Raw genomic sequence first — 24,586 nt, forward strand, 5'->3', positions numbered from 1 at the left:
TTTTTGGGGTGGATTCCCTTGCAGACCTTGAGATAGGGTTTATTCTCTCAACGGTTTTCTTTATTTTGTTTTTAATTTCTCCTTGCATCAAGTTTGGATTTCGTGATCACAAAAATTGTATTAAAAATGCCTCAATATGCATTTTTTTAAGGCATAATTTAGACCTAAACAGTTTTTTCGGACGCCTCACACCTCTGTTCTTCCACCTGGGCCACCCAAAAATCTGGCTGGCCGCCCAGCTAGGACGACCTGGAACATTGGCTTTGAAAAGACTTGGCTGCCTAGCACAGGAAATGCAAAGATGCTACACATCAAAGCAATATATATCATAAATCTATGTCTTTAGGTGCAAAACACAGTATCTAGTGGACTTGATGCTACCATGATAATTTATTTGTTTTAATCCTTATTTTGCTTGAACCTTTTATTTGATGGGCAGGTTTCGATTAAAATTTGTTCAAATAACTTTAGGATAAGTTTTTATAGTTTTACCTTATATGTTGAAATTCAAATGCTGCTTTGCTTGTATTTGATTTAGTTTTTTAAAGCCACATATAGTAAATAATTTTCTTATAGTAAATGAAAGCAGGTTTATGGCCAAAAAGGATGTGGTTGGAAGTAGTCCGAAAAGATATGGGTGCTTATGGCCTCATTGAGGATATGGCCTTTCATAAAGCAAAATGGAGAACCAGGATTCGTATAGCCAACCCCAATTAATTGGGAAAAGGCTGAAATGATGATGAAATGAAAGCGGGTTTATGCTTTTGAAATATTAGATAATACTCATCATGTGGAAAATTTTTATGTTTGTTATTGTGTTTGTTGGGGGGGGTACAGAAAATAAATTTCTGTTTCTGTATGCAAGGATTGGCTGTCAAAGTTCATGGCATGTTTTGGCAGTTTTGTTTTAGATATTTATTGGTTTGTGGCGTTTCGGTCAGGGTGTCTTCTCATAAAGATATGATACTCTGTTATTATTGAGTAGTGTTTTGATGCTGATTTGACTTTGGTGTGTATGGAATGTATCTGCATCAATTTTTCCCTCTACTTCTTTAGTATTTATATCTCTTGGTTGAACTGTTATGTATTTTACTTGATGTAGTGACTTAATGGGCATTAACTTTTCATGTTTCCTGCATGCATTCCAGAAGTTTATTCATGCAATTTCACCCACCCCAGCATGTTCAATGTCTGCTACTGATATTGCCTTAAAGCCATTAGATACTACACCATCCCCCTATTTGATAGTCAAGGACGTTCATATGAATGAATCAACAAAACAAACTGGGTTATCATTGGATGTGCAATATTGGCGTTATGATACATCTCGGAAGCGCCAAAGGGATCAAAGTGAGGATGGTGGAAGATTGTGCTTCAGTTTCATTTCTACAGGTTCTTGTTCACGAGCTGAAAAATGTCAGTTTGTACATGACGATGCGTTCAGGGAGAAATATTTGAAAGGTGCTTGTTTTGATTTCATAAACAGAGGGAAATGTGAACGAGGTTCTGGATGCAAATTTCGTCACAGTTTAAGTTTCGAAGATGATGGCAGTGGCATAAATTTGAACAGGTGGGGGCTGTCAAGATTCCTTTTGGTTTCTTTGACTTATTTTATTTTACCTTTTTATTTCTTGCTAATATTATTGATAGTACTTGAAAAGATATTGATTAGTATATGAATCCTAAAAACTATCAATGCTTTTTTTTTTCTTCATAAAGTAATGTTAGAATGTCCTCTTACATGCATGTTTCATGTCTGATACTACACCACATCTTCGTGTAGAAGGCACTGTTGTGTGTACTGTATAGATCTGTTTCTACTGTTCTTTTGTTTTCAGATGTCTAAATTTTACATTTGTGCTTGAGTTGCAGGCCAAACGACAATACTGGAGTTGCATCTAGCGAGGGAAGCACTGGTCGGAGGAAACATTGTTGGTTTTGTTTATCAAGTCCCAACATAGAATCACATCTCATACTGAGTGTTGGAGAAACCTGTTACTGTACGCTAGCAAAAGGTCCATTAGTTTTAGATCATGTCCTGATTGTACCAACTGAACATTTCCCTAGTACTTTATCTCTTCCATCCAGTTCGGTGATTGAGATGCAGAAATATAAAAATTCCCTGAAGGCATATTTTAAGAGTCAAAAGAAGGCAACTGTCATCTATGAGTGGGTTTTCAACCATAGTAAATCAATTCATGCTAATCTTCAGGTGAGTTGATGCCATTGCATTCCTTTTCAAAAGTTATATTATCCTCCATTCTATTTTCGAAGATAAAAAATTTGTATTCTATGATTGGAACTTTGTTCTTTTTAGTTGATTTGCGAGTTATGTCATTGCATTCTTGCTTGCAGTATAGTCTTGATTATTTGAGGGTTATATTATTTGCATTCTTGTTGGAACTTTATTCCTTATACTGGATTTGTTTGTAATGCCTAAAACGATAATGAACTCTAGCATTCTTATAAATGCATAAGACCGAGTCATCTAGAGTTATGATAGGCATTATCTGTCCATCTGTCTCCAATTTATGTTTTGTCAAGCTTTGACCATGGGCCTGATAGATAAGAATGTCGAAGCTCCAATTCTGGAACATCAGACACTTTGAGCGCTTCAGTGGAAACACCACTGCAAGAGCAACTGAAAATGGATCTGTAGAAATTCCTATTTTTGACAAAAGCAAGATTTCCAAAATGATCAAAAAATTTCTAAGATTGAGATACATGCACATAGGAATCATTTTGATTGAAATCACTGCACTTTTCAGACAGGGCATTGACACACCAATCCTTGTCGTTGTTTTGGCCAAAAGATTCAATGACCCTATTAAAGCAATAATAGGAGGCATTCAATCTAATCTTGTCACTGGAAAAATTTGGTTTAAACTAAAACCGAATTATTTCATTTCTATCCATGATAAAATCATCCAGGATAGTGTGAGGATTTTGATTCAGACAAAAAACATTGGTATGAAGAACAACAGTTTCAACCTTGCAATTGAGTGAAAAGCCATCCACGAACTTACAAGCGAAACTAGAACCTCAACAAAAAATATTGATAACAGGTTTGTCGAAATTTTCGAACCACGAAATTTTGATAATGAAATCCAGCCTCGGTTAATCAACTGGAAGGATATGGAAATTCCCAGAAATTGGTTGGTTGATAGTTTTTCTGAAAATTACAGCCAAGACCTGTAGCCTGTAACTTTTCAAGCATTTGGGAAAAACTTGTACTTTTCTGACCGAAGAACTTTAACCAAAAGTCTCAGTCAATTAGTACCAAGCAGTCTGGCACCGAGATTTTCTGAAATAAAAGATTTATCTAAAACAAAAGATCTATCTTTAAACAAAAACCAAAACCTCTCAAAAACATTTCAATACCATTTTTTCCTGGACTGTCTAGCAATTTTGAAACTGGAAACACCAGTAATTCAAAAGATGATGAAAAGAAGAGCTTCAAAATACTGTTTTGTTTTCAAAAATCCAATTTCACAATGGGGAAGAAATAATCTTTTCTCATAACCAAAACAGGAAAAAATATTTGTTCGTTTTGGGTGAATTTAATTTTCAGGGTTATATACCATATCACCTTGATATTCTGGTTGACACAGGAGCTTCCACATGCGCCTGTTGCCCAACAGCGTTACCATTAGAAAAATGGGAACGAATGAAAAGCCCATTACATGCAACCGGCATCGATGGGAACAATACTCTCATAGAGTACAAAGCCAAAAACATTGCTGTCTAGCTGGGAAATAAAAAATTTTCTATCCTTACGATACTATGTTTTCCATTCATGCATGGAGATTTTATTTTGGGAAACAACTTTTTGCAAAATCATTACCCGATTGAGATCTTATCAAACAAAATAACTTTGACCCAATAAGGAGAAAAAATTGTTATACCTATACGTATAGAATGTAAGTATAGATGTCAGTTTGGATTCTCACCTCAAAAACGGGGAGGAACCATACAAAAATCTCAGACTAACCTTTTTATGTAGTTAGATGCTACTCATTGGATTTACAAAATGCTCGAACCATATTTCTCTGACAACCCTTTGAAATTATGGTCCAAAAGTCCAAGATATTGTAGCCTGAAACTCTCTGACCCAAACAGGATCATAAGAGTAAAACCCATGGTCTATCTCAAAAAAGATATAGACGAGTTTGCTATTCAGTTGAAAGAGCTACTACAAAAAGGCTTGATTGAACCAACAACAAGTCCCCACTCTAGCCCAGCATTCATGGTAAGAAACCATAATGAAGAAAAAAGAGGTAAAGCCAGGATGGTAATCAACTATCAAAGGCTTAACTAGAACATTGAGTTTGATGGATACTTTATACCTTGGAAAGATGTTTTGATTCATCAAACCAAGGGAGCAAAGTGTTTCAGTAAATTTTACTGCTTGTCGGGATACTGACAGATCATGCCAACAGAAGAATCTAGACCTTTAACAACTTTCAGTTCTCCGTCAAGCATTATTAATGGAAAGTAATGCCATTCAGACTCTGCAATGCACCACAGATATTTCAGAGATGGATGGATGGTATTTTTTCTGATTTAAAAGATTTTTGTGCTGTATACATTGATGACATTTTAGTGTTTACTAAAACCACACCAAAATCATCTCAAAATCCTTTCCAAAAAATTCCTTGAACATGGAATCATTTTGAATCCCAAGAAAATGGAGATTGAGAAGATCTCAATCGAATTTCTAGGCATCGTCTTAGACGAAACAGGTATAAGACTTCAGGAGCATATCATTTCCAAAATTAGGAATTTTTCAAATGAGCTTGTAGACAAAAAACATCTTCAAAGCTTTTTAGGAATTCTTAATTATTGTAGGAATTTTATTGCAAACCTCTCTAAAAAGGAGATACCTCTTTTGGAAAAACTGAAAAAGGACAAAAAATTTTCTTGGAACACGGATGACACAAACACTGTCAAACGTATTAAAGAAGAATTGAAAAATATTCTTTCGGTTTATTTTCCTAAACAAGGAGATAAACTTATCATTGAAACTGACGCCTCAAATGAAAATTGGAGAGCCGTCTTAAAGGCTGATATTGAAGGAAAAGAGTTGGTTTGTGGATATAATTCCGGTAAGTTTAAACTAAACGAGCGGAATTACATGATCTACAAAAGAGAACTACTGACAGTTATACGTGGAGTAAAAGGCTTTCACATATATCTTGCGCCAGAAAACTTTGTTATCAAAACAGATAACAAAGCTGTCAAAGACTTATTGTCCAATAAAAAGCGGGGGAAAAACCCTCGATGCATAAGATGGATGAATCTTTTACAGATGTACTCATTCTTTGTTGAGTTCATCAAAAGGTTCTAACAATGTTTTAGCTGATTTTCTGAGCAGGGAGGATGGACAGACGAAATCCTAACCAAGGATCTGTCAACAGTCAAAGATGAAATCCTAACCAAGGATCCGTCAACAGTCAGAGACGAAATCCTGAACAAGGATTTGTCAACAAAGGAAAGCGGCCACTCATAAACAATGAGGGAAGCGAATCGTCTAGAGCGAATAACCAATTTTCGCAAACGCAGAATTCGAGAGATATTTCTTACAAAGAAGCTTTAGAATTTCAAAAGGACCTTCACCAAAACTTCTCAGTAGAAACTAAACAAGTTTCTAGTTTTTTCAAAAAACCTGACATTCCAAACAATATTATGAAGAGCTAGACCAGGAATGGAAAAACCATATCTTGGGAAACAAAGCCCAATTTCGAAAACATATGAGTTCACTCTCAAACCTGATAAACAATCAGAGTCGAAATTTCGAAAAATCGAAGAGAAAATATTTCTATCCATTAAACAAATGGACTGGAATGAGGACTTCTCCTTTGGATAATTAAATTCCTTTCTTGAGATTTCACAACTCCTCAATCATCAAACAGATGATCCAGTTTTCGAAAAAATCAAAAGAATCTGTCTCTATGAAAAGGCTAAACAAGTCTTACTTAGCGACATTTTCTAAAATATCCCAAATGATGGACAAAGGTTATTTTTCAAAAATTCCAGAACTCTTGGAAAACCAGTTTGGATACCTGTACCTCGACCTGCACTAGAGTATGACAGTTGTCTTGTATCTCGACTATTATCAAAACTATGATTATGGTGAGATTGTGGAATGGGGATTAGTTGAAAGAATTATATTTGAGCACCTTCAATCACTATCCCTCAAATTCATGCCTAATTTTATCCAAAGCATGGTCTACAAAGTCTCCAAATCATGGACTCATAATGACCACTTGACCTTTGAAATAACTAGTACCACGGGGTCTCCCGCATCAGAAAACATAGTATGAATCAAAGGTTAATTTAGAGTGTTGATGTTATTCCACTGTCAATACTTTATGAAAGTTAACATAACAGGAGCTTTGTTGAGGAAAGAAGGCCGTGGAAGGAGTTCATACATTGTTAACTAGAAAAGGAAAGTTGGCGTTAACCTTTATTTTAAAAATTTACAGTCAACACAGTAGATTATTTCAAAAATGACAGAAGAAAGTGTCTCAGATATCTCTTTAGATAGTGTTTCCTCTTCTACTCCAGATTTAGGTCCCATGTTTTCTAAACAAGAACATCTTTTCGAAATAACTTATACGCCTGACAGGTTTTCTGAAACTAGTTCTCAGATAATTAATCCTTATCATGTTTATGATAAATCTAGCTTAAATTGGACCAAAAGAATAAGAACACTTTGTGGAAAAAAGAACCCTGAAACCATCAAGGAATATGTTCAAGCCTCTTCCTTTGATCAATACCAAATCCCTGCTACCCAAGCTTCCTTTGATCAATACCAAATCCCTGCTACCCAAGCTGAACAATACATCACTATCACCTTACCCAGAAATCTTTTTCCCCAATGGCTTAAAGATGGGTATACTCATATTCATTTTGGAGCCATAAAATTAGCCTTAACATTTCATGGAAGAAAAGGTATGGAAGCAGTTTCCCGGATTGCTTTGTTAGATTCCAGATTTTAGAATACCAGCATGCCTGTATCGGAACTGTGCAAACAACCTTAAACGCTGGCACTAGTTTTGTTACCTTTATCCCAAACTTTAATATCCCAATCAAAGACCCCCATTTGAGTTCTGCTTTCAAAGTCCAATTACAAATTACAGGAACCAAGCAAATTGAAACAGCCACTGTAGCTACACTCCGTTATCAAATGGTGTATAGATTACAAAATCATGCTTTTGATATAGTTACCCTTTTGCCCTTTGAACATGAAAATATTGCCTTGTTCATCAAAGTTGACAATAATTCCCAGTCTGTCTGTCATTACATTCCTAGACAAATATCTCGAGATAGGTTGTTTGAATTGATTCCATTCACATGGATTACAAATTATGAAAATTTTCAAAATCAAAGTCAACCAGTGATGCAATCAGTTTCCAGGATGACAAGAATGTCTGATGGAACAGTACAGATAAGTTTTCAGACTCCAAGAGCAGTTGAAAATCACACCAGAGAAGTTTTCCCTACTCAATTTCAAGGGCTGCTTGAAAAAGTCCCAATAGTTGCTTTTGACAAAACAGGAAAACCTATTTATGAACAAAAAACTTCTGATGGTCATAATTGGTTTGACACTTGCAATTGTTCTAGTTGTCCTAGAGATGATTTTGATGAAATACCAAAAAAGAAAAACAAAAAGAAAAATTCATCTCAACAGAAGCTTCATCAGACATATATTGAAGGTGTTCCATCGGTTGGATTACTTGGAGAAAGTTCAGGAAAATGGGATTATTATGTGACCTGTGGTAGTCAAAAACCCAAACACACTGTTTCGAAAATTGTCCCTACAGGATGGGATGATCGAAATGAAAATGATGAAAGAAAAAATCACATTTCAAAATGCTTAGCCTTTGATCCTCAAAGTTCAAGTTATGCCTCAAATTTTCCTCCATTACATGATTATGAAAAGACTCAAGAAAATGAGAAACATGTATGGAAAATAAAAAATCCCAGTACAAGAGATGTAACTGGAGCACAAAAGTCCATATCTCCAGCTGAAGCAAGCCTCAATTGGCAAGCTGAAAATGCTAAATCATAGAATTTAGCTTTACTTCGAATAGAAGAAAAACAGAATGTTATGTCTTCTCAGTTACAGGGATTTGCTGGAATAATTGTTCAATTAAAAGAAAAGATTCAATTGTTGCATGAAGAGTTGATGCAGATCTTATATACAGTAAAGGATATTCATGAGCAATCTTATTTACTGAATCAAAAAGGAAAGGAAAAAGCTTTTTTAGAAAAACAGTTACAAAGCCTTGAAAAAGATATTTGGATGAAATCTCATTACCCTCAACCACAATACCATTCCCAATTTCAACCTTTGCTTGCAAACCCATACACTCAAAATTACCCAACCTTAAGAAGTCCAGACCCTTTCCCACCTACAAGAACACTTTATTCACCTACAGGTTTAATACCACTCAGACATTTTGGTTTTAGAGCATTAAGTTCTTTTGAAGATGAAAGACGTTTTCCTGAAGAAATGTTCTTTCCTCAATTAAGAGAAAAACCAAATATCTCAATACCCAGCTCGTCACAAAATCCAATACTTAAACCCTCAGTTACCTCTACACCTGTAACCAGTCAACCACATACTCCTCCCCAAAAACCTAAAAATGAAACCCAAATGTTTCAGTCATTTGATACTGAACCTGATGTCATAGCCTCTTCAGTCCCAACCCAGATATTGATTCCCTCCAAACCCATGAACAATATAAGTTCATTCCTCAAAAACTTGACAAAACAACTTGAAGTAAACCTTTAAACTGAAACACAATCCTCAGAAGATATGTCTGATACTTCTGAAACCTTTGAAGATAAATCCTTAACTTCTTCCCTGGATTCAGACTCTTTATTAATGATGAACCCCCCTGAACCACCTCAAGTACCAGACCCTGACCCTGTCATGGAAGAAGAATTTAGACCTCCTGACCAACAAGAACCTCAACCTACCCCAACCTATGGAGTTTCATCTAAAGGATTTACTATTGATGATATTCCACCATCATGTTGGAATGACAGATTCAGAGAGATTCAAGGATGGATGCATTCATAAATGCTAAATCTTGCAAATACATTAGCCAGTACAATTTCTAAGGTCATTGTAAGGCTAAGAGGACGCCTTTTTGATTGGTACATAAATCTTGGAGAATATATGCAAACACAGTTAAGAAATAGTCAGTCCATTGTTGAGTTTCTTAATTATTTAGTCTCTGAATTCTCTGGCCCGGTTAAGCACGAACAGATTGTTGTCAGAGAAGAATTTTTTCAGCTTAAATGTTGTTCTTTCAAGAGACAAGATCTTGAAAAATATTTTTCAAAGATGAACAAAAGATATCATAAAATAGGAGGAATTGATGATATAAATTTGAAACTATTTTATCTTGAATCCATACCTCCTACTCTTGGTAAAGAAGCAACAAAGACAATAGAAAATCAAGGACTGACTATTCAAAACACCAGTTTTGGTGAATTATACCAGTTTGTTCTCCATGCTTTAGAAAGACTTTGCAACCAAGTTGAATTTGTGAAACAAATGGAAAACAATAAGTCTTTACTGGGAAAATCGTGTGATATACCATATCTCAAGATTAAATGTGATGTAGAAAAATAGTGTTCATGTCGACCTACCTTGAAAGGAAGAAAGAAGGTTGAACAAAAAAGAAAAAAGAAGAAATTCTAAATATTCAAATATCTTAGAAGATCAAGATTTCGAGGTACTAGACACAAGAAAGGTGATAGTTGCTATGTCTGTGGAAAGAAAGGTCATTTTGCAAAAGACTGCCCAAATCAGAAAAAGAAGAAAAAGATAATACATCTTTTATCACAGATTTTAGATGAAGAAGTTGATGATGATTTAGAATCTGTGTTTTCTCTTGATGATGAGCAAAGTCCAGTACCTTACTATCTATTTCTTATTCTGATGGAAATGAGTTAAATGAGATAAGCAACACCCTTGTTCCAGAGATATTGTCTCCACAGGATGAAATTTCAGACATAAACAGTTTACCCTATCAGCCTACTCCAATAGCCCTTGTTCAGATACTCCAAGAACACTATTCCAAGCCTTTGACCATACCAGCATTTTTTGATACAGGAGCATCGGCTAGTATTTTAAAACCTGATTTATTACCAAAACAATTTTGGGAAACATGTAACCAGACTTTTAGAGCTGCTAATGGAGAGAAATTTACCATAACCCAAATTAGCAAACCTATTTTGATAAAACTGTTTCCAAAATTAGTTATCCAACATAAACTCTTAGGATCCTATTTACCCAACAAAGAACTTTTACTTGGATTTGATGTCTTGCATCAAGTAAAACTTCAATGGACTTCCAAAGGATTACATTATAGGAGCCTAACATTGCCCTGGATAGCCTGTATAGACCAACCTTACACCTTAGAAGCTGTGAAACAAAAAATCATATCAGATTGTTGTGCCAATTCCCACTCTGAGTTTCTCAAAAAATGTACCAACCCATTATGGAGAAATCAGAATTTTTATGTTAAACTGCCTTTTAAGAAAAATGAAGACATAAATCCTACAAAGGCTTCTCACAGAGGTTTAAACCCAGATCTGTTGGAACAAGCTAAGCTAGAAATACAAGACTTGATGAAGGAACAGTTAATTGAGCCTACCAGTTCTCCTTGGGCTTGTGAAGCCTTTTATGTAAATAAGAGAGCTGAACAAATTCGAGGAAAACTCAGGCTAGTGATCAATTACCAACCTTTGAATACTTTCCTTGCAGATGATAAATTCCCTTTGCCAAATCAAATTGCACTATTCTCTCAGATTTCTCATGCTCATATATTTTCCAAATTTGATTTAAAATCAGGATTTTGGCAAATAGGAATTCATCCAGATGATCGTCCTAAAACAACCTTCTGTTTACCAAATTACCATTTTCAATGGACGGTTATGCCTTTTGGTTTGAAAAATGCACCCACATATTTTGAAAATGCTTTAACCACCATTTTTGAACCAATCTCAACACAGGCACTGATCTATATAGATGACATACTCCTCTTTTCTTCTGATCTAGATAGTCATATTCTATTATTAGAAAAATTCCACTCCCTCTGTTGTAAAAATGGTATTATGCTTTCTGAAAAGAAATGTGTCTTTGCTATTACAGAAATAGATTTCCTTGGTAGGCATTTTCACAATGGAATGTACAAACTCCCGCCCCATATAGCCAAACACTTGCTAGAGTTTTCGGATACTTTATCTTCTGTAAAACAAATCCAACAATTTTTAGGAATTGTAAATTACATGTCCCCTTTTAATCCCAAACTTTCTCTGTTTACTAGTCCTCTTTACCTTTTACTAAAGAAAAAAGCACCACCATGGACAAGAAAACAGACTGAGTGCGTTCTAGAGTTCAAAAGATTATCTCAAAATTTACCTTCTTTAAAAATCCCATCTACATGTAAAAGAATTTTGTAAACAGATGCTTCTGATGAATTTTGAGCATGCATTTTGCTTGAAGAAAAAGAAAAGGACAGAATGATTTGTGGATACAAAAGTGGAAAGTTCAAAGATTCTGAACTTCATTACCATTCAACATTCAAACAAATCCTTGCAGTAAAAAGAGGAATTGAAAAATTCCAATTTCATCTGGTAGGACATATTTTCCTGGTTGAAATGGACTTATCTGCTTTTCCAAATATGCTCAAATTCAAAAATAAGATTCTTCCTAATCCTCAATTATTTAGATGGGCAAATTGGTTTTCTTAATGGAATTTTGAGTATGAGCATGTTTCTGGAAAGAACAATATTCTGGCAGATATGTTTTCTCGAAGAAAATTTTCTGAAGAAACAAGTCTTGCAGTTGTTCCTTTCATAGGAGCAATAATCAGAATAGATGAAGAAATAAAAGTTGTTCCTAATGAAATATATGACATCATTCTCTGTAAAACCATGAAATCAAGAAATGAGAATATGCAACAAAAGATGCATGAAATATTAATCAGAAATCATGGAGAATGCTTTCAAGGAATTCGATGCCATCCTACATATCCTTTTTTATCCATATTCCAAACCAGACATTATTATAATATGCCAAAATAAGCAATTTGTTTCCTCTGGTATCTTACCCAAAACCATCATATATGTTTTAATTTCCATGTAAGGAAAATGTTATCCTATCTTAGACACTGTCATTTCCTACAATAGAATCATTACATCCACCCGAATCCCAGAGCATTCAACTTCTATAAATTCCTTTTAAAGCATTACCATTATAATCAATGGATTGAATCCTTTGGTTATTCTCGCCGACCTTATATCATTGTAGCCTTCCATCAAGAACTTAGACCCCAAATTTATCCTGAATATACATATTTTACCCAACATCCTCAAATCCAAACCATTGGATGCTATGATTCTAATCTCTTGAATTTTTGGATATTTCAGACAGAATTATGGAAAGAGTTAAAAATTCTCATGTGCTACATTAATAGAATCCAGCCATAATGGATTCCTTTGGATGTCTATACAGGAACCACAGTTTGGAATGATGAGACTCCCCGAAGAGCTGCATTGCTACATCAACTACACATATGGCTTGTTGATCACCCTCCTCCTGCTGAAACACAAACAGATAGTTCCAGTGATGATACATACATTGGACCCTAACACAGCCCGTCCAATCCTTCCTCACTAAGCTACGATTCTGATGGTTACCCCCTCAATTATGACACTGATCGAGGCAGCACTGTTCAATATCACTGTGGATATCACTGTTATGTCGGCAGCACTGTTCAATAGCATTGTAGATATCACTGTTATGTTGGCAACACTGTTAAATATCACTGTTATGTTGGCAACACTGTTCAAAGCCTCTGTAGATATCACTGTTCAAGATAAGGAAGACTGTCCACTGTTCATGTTGGCCACCTGTCCACTGTTCACTGTTCATGTCTGCCACCTGCCCACTGTACATCCACTTTTTACTGTTTATAATGGCCACTTGTCCAGGCCAGCTGTTTTATTTTATTATGGTTTGGAATCCGGATTTCAAGTTCGGTGCCTATATAAGGCCCTTTGAGTCAGTTGTAACGACAGAGTGCTGTTTAGAGCATCTCAGCCTAGTTTCTTTCTTTTGGTGTGCTTCTTTCTTACTTCTGCTTGTGCTTGAAAGCTTGTTACTTCTGCTTGCTCTTGTAAGTTTGATCCTTATATTTGCTTATAGACCTTCGGTGTGCATGTTTGTCATTCTGTTCTACCTTATATCTTGTTATGATATTGTTTCCCCTTCCTCCTTATTATGTTGTTTCCTCTTCCTTATGCACATCTTTATTGGTATCAGAGCCTTATATGTGTCATGAGATTATTTTCAGTAGTTACTTTGTTGACTGGGTTAATCAGAAGTTCATACTGAGATTAGTATGCTCTGCGTCTGCTTAGTTGAACTAGGATCTCTCGCATCAGAAAACATAATATCAATCAAGGGTTAATTTAGAGTGTTGAACACTGTCAATACTTTTTGAAAGTTAACATAATAGGAGTTCTGTTGAGGCAAGAAGGCTGTGGAAGGAGTTCATACATTGTTAACTAGAAAAGGAAAGTTGGCCTTAACCTTTATTTTAAAAATTTACAGTCAACACAGTAGATTATTTCAAAAATGACAGAAGAAAGTGTCTCAGATATCTCTTTAGATAGTGTTTCCTATTCTACTCCAGATTTAGGTCCCATGATTTCTAAACAAGAACATCTTTTCGAAATAACTTATACTCCTGAAAGGTTTTCTGAAACTAGTTCTCAGTTAATTAATCCTTATCATGTTTATGATGAATCTAGCTTAAATTGGACCAAAAGAATAAAAAAACTTTGTGGAAAAAAGAATCCTGAAACCATCAAGGCATATGTTCAAGCCTCTTCCTTTGATCAATACCAAATCCCTGCTACCCAAGTTGAACAATACATCACTATCACCTTACCCAGAAATCTTTTTCCCCAATGGCTGTATCGGAATTGTGCAAACAACCTTAAAGGCTGGCACCATTTTTGTTACCTATTTCCCAAACTTTAATATCCCAATCAAAGACCCCCATTTGAGTTCTGCTTTCAAAGTCCGATTACAAATTACAGGAACCACAGTTTGAAATGATGAGACTCCCCAAGGAGCTGCACTGCTACATCAACTACACATATGGCTTGCTGATCACCCTCCTCCTGCTGAAACACAAACAGATAGTTCCAGTGATGAGACATACATTGGACCCTAACACAGCCCGTCCAATCCTTCCTCACCAAGCTACGATTTTGATGGTTACTCCCTCAATTATGACACTGATCGAGGCAGCACTGTTCAATATCACTGTGGATATCACTGTTATGTCGGCAGCACTGTTCAATATCACTGTAGATATCGCTGTTATGTCGGCAGCACTGTTAAATATCACTGTGGATATCACTGTTATGTCGGTAGCACTGCTCAAAGCCACTGTAGATATCACTGTTCAAGATAAGGAAGACTGTTCACTGTTAATGTCGGCCACCTGCCCACTGTACATCCACTTTTTACTGTTTATAATGGCCACTTGTCCAGGCTAGCTGTTTTATTTTATTATGGTTTGGAATCCGGATTTCAAGTCCGGTGCCTATATAAGGCCCTTTGAGTCAGTTGTAACGGCAGAGTGCTACTTAGAGACCTTCCGATAGCCTACACAGCTAAAGAAGAATTAGATATAGATTTAGAAAAATATCTAATTCTCTATCTGACGAAAGTACTGATGGATCTCCCCTCTGATCTAGCTAACCAAGCTAATGAGAGACTCAAGATTTCCAAAATACATTGCTGACTAATGGGAAAACCTGTCCTTTGCCAGCAGTGGCAGTATGGATAGTGTTGGAAGACGCAACATTGCCAATATGATGGAAGATTAAAATAATCTTTTTTGGGACAGACCGACTGCAAAATTATCCAGCACACATGTCCCGATGATGCAGGGATGACGCAAAACATGATGTCATTAATGGTGCAAGCTACGATGTAGGCGTTGACATGATCAATGCCACCTCATCTGACACCTCACTAGCCAAAATTATTGCTGCCAAGATGACTCATCAGTCGCAATAATGAAGCCCAGGACACCTCATCGGTTGACTCATCAATCGCAATAATAAAGCCCCGACACCTCAACCACAACAATTATTGTCCCCTGGACACCTCATCTACTTTTTCTGAACATCTCAGCTAGCTTTTACTGGCCACGTCAGTACCTTTGTACTTTCCTCAATAATGGAGCAATCAGGGCATTAATTGTGGAACTCAAATGTTGTTTGTAAAAATTTGAAGTCCGGCCTCTATAAATAGGGGCTCAGTTTAGTTGTTGGAGACATTGAAATTCAGAGCTTTACTCTGAGTTCGAGCTTTAGGGTTTTAGTCTTAGTTTTCTGCTTTCTCATATAAGCTGTTTGCTCAGTTCCTCTACTTCTTTCCTTTATAGATACAACAAATTCTCCTTCTTTTTCACCTTCTTTTTCATCTTCATATTTCTGTCATGTTGTAATTCGCTAGTCCTCTTCATCTGCTGCTGCAGCTATTCCGCATGTCTGGAGATTTCTTCCTTTTTGAGATTTTTCAATTTCTCAACTGTTTCTTCGTCGATGAAGAATTATTCTTGAATTACATCACCGAGTTTACAACTTGTTCAAAAATCTCAGAGTTGTTCTTCGAGTTTTCTTCAGGGTGCATCATGAAAACATATTCGTCCTCTTCTTCCGACTCGTTGGCAGATTCAGAGACAACTTCAAATTCAATTTCATCTTCAGAGATTTGTTCTCCAAAGCATATTTTGAAATTGTTTTCATCAAGCATTTTGATCATCTTTTTGGCATTTTGCCCTTTTTGGGGGCAGTTTGGTGCTATGTGACCGTCTTCATTGCAGATGTAGCAACGACATGAACTCTTAGGTTTGCTGTTATTTTTTCTAACAAGATACATTTTCTTCTTGTTGAACTTCTTTCCCTTTTTCCACTTTTTCCAACGAAATCTTTTCTTTTTGAAAAATTTATTTTTCTTTCCTTTTGCATCACACCCAAATTCTAAATTGTTTTTTAGAAGTTTGGTGCAGTCGTTTATGTTAAGTCCTTTTTGAGGTGAGAATCCAAACTGACATCTATATTTATGTTCTATAAGTATAGGTATAACAACTTTTTCTCCTTTTTGGGTCAACGTTATTTTGTTTGATAAGATCTCAATCGGGTAATGATTTTGCAAAAAGTTGTTTCCCAAAATAAAATCTCCATGCATGAATGGAAAACATAGTATCTTAGGGATGAAAATTTTTTAATTTCCCAGCCAGACAACAATGTTTTTGGCTTTGTACTCTATGAGAATATTGTTCCCATCGATGCCAGTTGCATGGAATGGGCTTTGCATTCCTTCCCATTTTTCTAATGGTAACACTGTTGGGCAACAGGCGCATGTGGTAGCTCCTGTGTCAACCAGAATATCAAGGTGATATGGTTTATAACCCTAAAAATTAAATGAACCCAAAACGAACAAATATTTTTTCTTACTTTGGTTATGAGAAAAGATTATTTCTTCCCCATCTTGAAATTCGATTTTTGAAAACAAAACAATAGTTTGAAGATCTTCTTTTTCATCATCTTTTGAATTATTGGTGTTTCCAGTTTCAAAATTGCTAGACAGTCCAGGAAAAGAAATGTTTTTGAGAAGTTTTTGTTTTCTGTTTAAAGATATATCTTTTGTTTTAGATAAATCTTTTATTTCAAAAAATCTTGGTGCTGGACTGCTTGGTACTGATTGACTAAGACTTTTGGTTAAAGTTCTTTTGTCAGAAAAGTACAAATTTTTACCAGATGCTTGAAAAATTATCGGCTGCAGGTCTTGGCCGTAATTTTCAGAAATACTATCAACCAACCAATTTCTGGGAATTTCTGGGAATTTCCAAATCCTTCTAGTTGATTAACCGGGGCTGGTTTTCATTATCAAAATTTCGTGGTTTGAAAATTTCGACAAACCTGTTATCAATATTTTTTGTTGAGGTTCTAGTTTCGCTTGTAAGTTCGTGGATGGTTTTCCACTCAATTGCAAGGTTGAAACTGTTGTTCTTCATACGAATGTTTTTGGTCTGAATCAGAATCCTCACACCATCCTGGATGTTTTTATCATGGATAGAAATGTAATAATTCAGTTTTATTTTAAACCAAATTTTCTAGTGACAAGATTAGATTGCATGCCTCCTATTATCGCTTTAATAGGGTCAATGAATCTTTTGTCCAAAACAACGACGAGGATTGGTGTGTCAATGCCCTGTCTGAAAAGTGTAGTGATTTCAATCAAAATGATTCGTATGTGCATGTATCTCAATCTTGGAAATTTTTTGATCATTTTGGAAATCTTGCTTTTGTCAAAAATAGGAATTTCTACAGATCCAATTTCAGTTGCTCTTGCAGTGGTGTTTCCACTGAAGCGCTCAAAGTGTCTGATGTTCCAGAATTGGAGCTTCGCCATTCTGTAGATTTCTTCCTTTTTGAGATTTTTCAATTTCTCAACTTTTTCTTTGTCGATGAAGAATTCTTCTTGAATTACATCACCGAGTTTTACGACTTGTTCAAAAATCTCAGAGTTGTTCTTCGAGTTTTCTTCAGGATGCATCATGAAAACATATTCATCCTCTTCTTCCGACTAGCTGTCAGATTTAGAGGCAACTTCAAATTCAATTTCATCTTTAGAGATTTGTTTTCCAAAGCATATTTTGAAATTGTTTTCATCGAGCATTTTGATCATATTTTTGGCATTTTGCCCTTTTTGGGGGCAGTTTGGTGCTATGTGACCTTCTTCATTGCAGATGTAGCAACGGCATGAACTCTTAGGTCTGCTGTTATTTTTTCTAACAACATTCCTTTCTTCTTGTTGAACTTCTTTCCTTTTTTCCACTTTTTCCAACGAAATCTTCTCTTTTTGAAAAATTTCGTTTTCTTTCCTTTTGCATCACTCCGAAATTCAAAATTTTTTTTTAGAAGTTTGGTGCAGTCGTTTATGCTTAAGTCCTTTTTTGACTTGCTTGGTTGCTTTTACTTCGATGCAGTGATTTTTTATCATGTAGAAAACAAATCTGATTCTATTTTCGAGAGTATCTACTGGTGCGGTATCAGTAACATACTTTTCGTATATTTCGGTATAAATCTCATCCGATGGAGAAGGTAGTTTGTTGAAAAACTGATTTTTTTCCAAAATTCATATTTGATTTCATCTAACATTTGGTACCATTTTTGAAATTATTTTGCAAAGCGCTTAAAACTTTGGATTTTGCAAGGTTTTAGCTTTGTGAGACAGTAATCAGAATCTTCTTTTAGATTCAGATCTAAAGCAGTGCCACATAATTCCTCTCTTAGAAGTTTTGTTACTTCTTTCAAAAGGTCTTCTTTTTTCTTGTCAAAAAGTTCTTTTTGCGAACGGATCCTTTTATAGTTTCCTCCCAATTTCGAAGATATTGTAAAGCATCACCTTGCATAGTTCTCGCTAGATAGTCGAAAAATCTATCAGTGGTCTATGTAGGATTGTTTGTTATAACAATAGTCATGGATTGTACCCACTCGTTGATTACTTGTTTGTATTCAGAGAAGGGAATATTTTTAAGATCCAAATATGTTCTAGTGACCGAAACGTATATTTTGTTTAGATCTTCCCGTCTGTTGTTTATAGTGGGAATTGGTCTTTCAGATGCTGCAGACATTTGAGGTTTTTCCTCGGTGGTCTGGCAAAAATCTTCTTTGTTAGAAGCTTCTTTATATTTTTGAAAATTTTCAAAATTTTCTTTTTGAAACTCCTTAGGTAGTCTTCCCATTCTTGGGCCGAATGCCTTTTAGATTCGGGGTAGGAATCTAGGTGATCTGGCAATTGAACCTTTCTTTTTCCTTTAAGTTCTGGATCTGGTTTTCAACTTTTTCTTCAGAATCTGATTCTGTATTAGACTCGATCGTAACTTTAAAAACTGAGAACGACTCATCTTCATCTATGTTTAAGACGAGATGGTAATTGTTTTTGATCACGAGTTTTTCATTTTTAAAAAACAATTCTTGCATACTTCTTTGAAGCTTTGATCTTTCTTCAAAATTAGTTTCTTTGATATACCAGGATTTCCAGTATTAAAGGATTTCTTTGATGGCTTTGAAATCATTATACTCTTCTTCAAGGGTCAGGATTTCAGTCCCGAAGTAGAGTGACTTACGTGGTTCGTAAGTCTCATTGAAAACATTATTTTCATTTAAAGATGGTTCAAAACGTTTTAGCAAATTTTTTGACTCAGGGTTTAAGTCTATACTATTTATTTTTCCTAAGCTACCTACTTTATTTTCTACTTTAGAAATCCCTTCTGAAATGTTTTGTTGTTTTTTTGAAATATTTTTAAACCATTGATTGCAGAAATCAAAAAGTCCATTTACACTCCTACTAATGCTTGAAATATCTTTTTCTTCATTTTTATCCAATTGATATAGATGCTCAAAATTATTTTGATCTAATTTATTTTCTTTAGCTAAGCGGTCTATTTCTCCCATGTTGTTTTTCTTGGCACCTAAGGCCTTTTGTGATAAAATAGTTTCCTTTGAACAAAACGGCCTAAACGCGCTCTTGGCTAAACGGCCTCACAGTTTGAGAAACCACATACATGCGCATGGGTTTTAGAAAAACCGAAAGAAATAAGGATGCCTTGCTGAAGAAATAATGTAAATCAAATTAAAACTGAACATAAACATTATAAAGATAATAGAAATTAAAATCTTACTAGAAGAGATGTCAAATTTCACTTTATATATTTGAATAGTGACTACAAGCTCTGAGCTCTAACAACAAAACATTTACAAGCTCTGATACCAGTTACAGACATGCGGAACCGCAGTTACAATAGTTAACTTGATTCTTGTTGGAGATTTGTTCCTTATACTTGATTTGTTTGTAATGGCTAAAACGACGATGAACTTTACATGCTTGTAATGACTAATACTGGGTCTTCTAGAGTTATGCCTGGAATTTTCTGTCTATCTCCAATTTGTGGTTTGTCCACCTTTGAATGACTTTTGGCTCAATAAATAAGTTTTTAGTAGTGCAGCTTCTTGCACCATTATGGATGTTTGCATTGACCTAAATGACACTTGACGCTAATTAGTTAAGGACAGTGATAAGTTAAGGTGCTAATACATAGTTTCTTAGCCTTTTGTTTCGAGGATTCGTTTGATGTATGTTTTGGGGTTGACCTTGAGGCTAAATAAGTTGTTACTAAGGCAGTCCAATAGAGGTGCTTGAACTTCGATAAGTAAATAAGTGGCTGTAGTTGCAGACCCACAGAGTTTCCTATCGTAAATTTGTATGCAATTTTGAACTTTCCCCCTAGCTTCATTATATAGATGGGCTGTATTTTTGAATCTGATTTCCATTTCTTTTCACTTCTAATGTCTGCTGTTATGCCCTTGATTCTATTTTCCACAAAAATTAAGTCGATTGTGTAGTTCAACATAATTCATTTTTTTTGCATTTCAATGTCATCTTTTGAGTGGTTTTGTTATCTGTGACTGATCATACACAGTTTCTGCATTTGTTTGTTATTCTATTGATAATTTAATCCATACTGGGAATCTATTTGATAGCAGGTCCTCAAGTGAACTTTTTGGTTCTTGCTATAGGCTAAGGGCCAGTTTGCTGAACTTCGAGTAAATAGGAATTTTTACATCTCTCTGCAGGTTGTTCCCGTGCCATTGTCTAAAGCTTCGTACCTCCGAGGGCATTTTATTTCTGCTGCAAGAAAGAGTGGATTTGAGTTTGAAGTAATTAGGCCTGGTGAGTTTATAACATTTACGAAACCATTCTTGTGTATGGCTATATCGGTTTATAGTGCAGGTAAGTTATTACTTTTTAGAACTTGTTTTTCAGGGGCTATAATATTGAAAGGGTTGCAATTGTGAGGGTCTATGAGCTACTTGGTTTGTAACTGGTGTGAACTGTACTGTCAGGGATGTACTAATTTATTTCTTGGTTTTTCTTTTGAGTCTCTTCTATTTACTTAGCTGTTAGTTACATTGTTGGACTCTTGACTGATTGTTATTGCCTTTTCTATTTTATACTGAACATATGTAGATTTCATGTTTCATTACTTGTGGTTTATAGTCTAAAATGAGTGCAGAATGTGACGTTAGGTAGACAGTGAGCTATCAGTTCATTTCTGGCAACTTCAAATCATGATAGGGTACTTAGAAGTATGCCAGCTCTTTATTGTCTCAAGCTTTAGCCGTCTAGAGCAATTCCTTGCTAGTGTACTCAGCAATCGTGAACTTATGCCATATTCAAGAATCCGACATGGCTCTTGCTTCCTTGCTTTCCTCTTGTTAAAAACTTGTGCTTAACATATGTAGATTTCATGTTTCATTACTTGTGGTTTATAGTCTAAAATGAGTGCAGAATGTGACGTTAGGTAGACAGTGAGCTATCAGTTCATTTCTGGCAACTTCAAATCATGACAGGGTACTTAGAAGTATGCCAGCTCTTTATCGTCTCAAGCTTTAGCCGTCTAGAGCAATTCCTTGCTAGTGTACTCAGCAATCGTGAACTTATGCCATATTCAAGATTCCGACATGGCTCTTGCTTCCTTGCTTTCCTCTTGTTAAAAACTTGTGCTTATCCATGCATGTTTCATCTTCTTGTGCAACCGTCTCAAACTCACACCAGCTATCAGAACATGCATGCCACCTAATCATTGAGTGCCTTCAATTTTTATTTATTTGAGTGTAATGCTTCTAGTGAAATATTATTTATTTCTATTCCAGATTCTCTGGATGAGTTGATTTTACAACTTGTAGAAGTTATGCTTTTGGGCATTAGACGCTCCTTATGATGGACAAAAACTGGATATCTCTCCTCTTACACTTGGTTTGCATGAGTACACATTGAAGCCCTGTTTGGGTGCACTTATTTTAGCGCGAAATATTTTGTATTACTATAAAAAAATAAGAGGCCTGTCAGCATGGCATGCCACAATTCGTGTTGAAGTTTATGCTTTCAAACCTCGTTTTTGTCCAAAATGCTTCTGACACTTCCTTACTGTACAAGGAAGAAAACCTGTTTTTCCTGATTTCGTAAAAGTGGGGTTTCTTCATACGACTCTGATCGTTTAAGATTTTTCCTAGATAGCTAAAAATAGCTTTGGCTATGACTCTGAGGATGTCGAAACAGAGCCTAAGCGTATCTTTTTATGGCTATGTTTAATTTCTTAGAGTAAAATTTTAATGTTAATCAGTTGATATGCTTTCATTTGGTTTCATTTTAGTAATTTTTGTGTTTTGTTGCTTTTGTAGATGATCATGGCAATGATGCATGGAAGGATCTGAAAAGATCATTTGATGAGAAATTCAGTTTTTTCTATGTGGAACTTCCAGAAGGTACCATACTGGCACATTCTGTTGAGGATGAGAAAGGAATATCTCCTCATTTTGGACGCGAGGTATACCACTGTTGCCTGTACTTGTGTTATTATGTTTATTGTTACAGTTTGGACTTTGTTCATAGAAGAATATAGAGGGAGGACTGCAAAAGCAAATTTATTTATTCTGGAATATCGGTTCTAGACCAAAGATAGGGCACATATATCTTGACAATGAGGCACATTCTCGTTGATAAAAATAAAAGACATAAAGCAAAGGTCAAGAGATGGCAATCAACATCTCAGGATACTAACATTAAAATTTTGTCAGCGTAGTGATTGTCGATGATCCCTTCATTTGCATGGCTCAGAATGTGCACAAAAGTTACATTTTACAGTCATAAAAAATTTCACCAAATATCATAGTCCTCCTGAACAAAACAGGGACTCTTTACGGGCTTCATCTTATGGCATTAACATAATACCTTCCCACTACTAATGGACTCCTTAATGAGTTGTTTGGGATACTTCCACATGCAAATCCTTCTTATGCATATCGAAGTTTTGATGGCCTATGTTCTTTCGATACTTAGGGTCGATAATCCAGGAAAATGGAGAGGTTGAGCAAGATGTTGCATATAGAATTAGAGCTAGGGGGCAGAGTGGAGATGTGCAACCGGAGTTTTATATGATCGCTGCATGCCAATGAAGTTGAAGGGCAGGTTCTATAAGGCAGCTGTAAGACCAGCCCTACTTTATGGGGCGGAATGTTGGGCGGTCAAAAAACAATATACTCATAGAATGAGTATAGCTGAGATGAGGATGTTGAGGTGGATGAGTGACAAGACAAGAAGGGATAGAATTTGAAATGAATACATTCAGAAAAATTTAAGTACGGCACAATAGGCGATAAGATGAGAGAAAGTAGACTTAGGTAGGCTGTCCATGTATGGCGCAGGTCTTGTACAACACATGTTAGGATGTGTGAGTTAGTTCAAGTGGACGGCTAAAAAAGGGTAAGGGGTAGGCCCAAAAGGAGATGGTCGAAAGTATTGAGAAAATGTTTGGGGACTTATGGTCTGACTGAGGGTATGGATATTAATAATGTAGAATGACAAACTAGTATTCATGTAGCCAACCCCAATTAGTTGGGAAAAGGCTTTGATGATGATGAAGATATTTTAGGTTTAATTTTGGAGATTATATTGAGGATATCTATATGCTCAATACCTGTCGTATTTGTTCATTCCAAAAAAAACTTGGAAAGAGCAAAAGCAAGCTTTTGGTAGAACTAGCCTTGTGCATCAAAGTGCGTGTGCGCCTCTTTCTTACTCCTCTTCCCCTTATTCTTAACATTATGATATTATAACATCCGCTAATAAGTTTAGTAATGATATTATGCTACAGTCATAATATTCATATTTTATATTTTTATTAATAATATTTATTTATATATTTATTATGAAATATCATCAACATCATTAATATTAGATTATTAAGTTATAATATGGTATTATAGTATAATATATTATACTATATTAAGAACATACAATGGCATTATATTATTATAATGTTATGGTATTATCTTAATAAATTAATATCATATTATATTAATATTAAAATATTGTGCATTTTATGATATTTTATTATTGTAATACTATATTAATACCAAATTACTGATAATATGATATTAAACTATAACATAATTATTATAATAATGTTGTTATTATATTTATTATAATATTTTTATGTAATATTTTTGTTATTAGTTAAAATATTTATTATTGGAACAATGATCATATAAATAGTTGCTTAAATAAATATCTATTATAAATAATAACATTATGAGTAGAATATATTCTTTTGGTCATGTGGTACTCATAATTTATGTGGTACTCATAATTTTAATATTGTTATTTAAGAATTACATATTTCACAAAATTTGCTCGCAAAGGTTTTGTTCGCTTAAGCAATATTTTTGAAAGTATTCGAGAGAAAATATTCTACAAAATAAGATTTGAATCGTCTAATTTGTTCTCATATTATAGATAACTTATTTCCAAGAAATCATTTCAAATGGTGAGATACCAATGTGTGATTATCAAATTATGCATCAACAGCTAAACTGGCTTATTAGCAAACTGCCAAAACTTAATTTTACA

At 35.1% G+C, this 24,586-nt stretch overlaps 1 protein-coding gene across 14 annotated transcripts in view; it reads left to right on the forward strand.

Moving 5' to 3' along the window:
- LOC18443577 (CwfJ-like family protein / zinc finger (CCCH-type) family protein) overlaps positions 1-24,586 on the forward strand; it is a 78,207-nt gene that overhangs the window by 48,275 nt on the left and 5,346 nt on the right. For 2 of the 14 annotated variants that reach the window (XM_088867513.1, XM_088867509.1), the window contains 4 exons: positions 1,149-1,570; positions 1,873-2,212; positions 20,752-20,908; positions 22,360-22,505. In XM_088867513.1, the coding sequence (XP_088723639.1) occupies positions 1,188-1,570; positions 1,873-2,212; positions 20,752-20,908; positions 22,360-22,505 (1,026 nt within the window). In that variant the 5' untranslated portion in view covers positions 1,149-1,187. Of the gene's footprint in view, positions 1-1,148; positions 1,571-1,872; positions 2,213-12,538; positions 13,255-20,661; positions 20,909-20,941; positions 22,506-24,586 lie in introns of those variants that run through there. The other 12 variants (XM_088867515.1, XM_088867510.1, XR_016056027.1 and 9 more) reach the window with 11 other exon arrangements.

Source organism: Amborella trichopoda, chromosome 5 (assembly GCF_054954075.1).
Source record: "Amborella trichopoda isolate Santa Cruz 75 chromosome 5, AtrichopodaSantaCruz75HAP2 v2.0, whole genome shotgun sequence".
In the NCBI taxonomy this organism is placed as follows: Eukaryota; Viridiplantae; Streptophyta; class Magnoliopsida; order Amborellales; family Amborellaceae; genus Amborella; species Amborella trichopoda.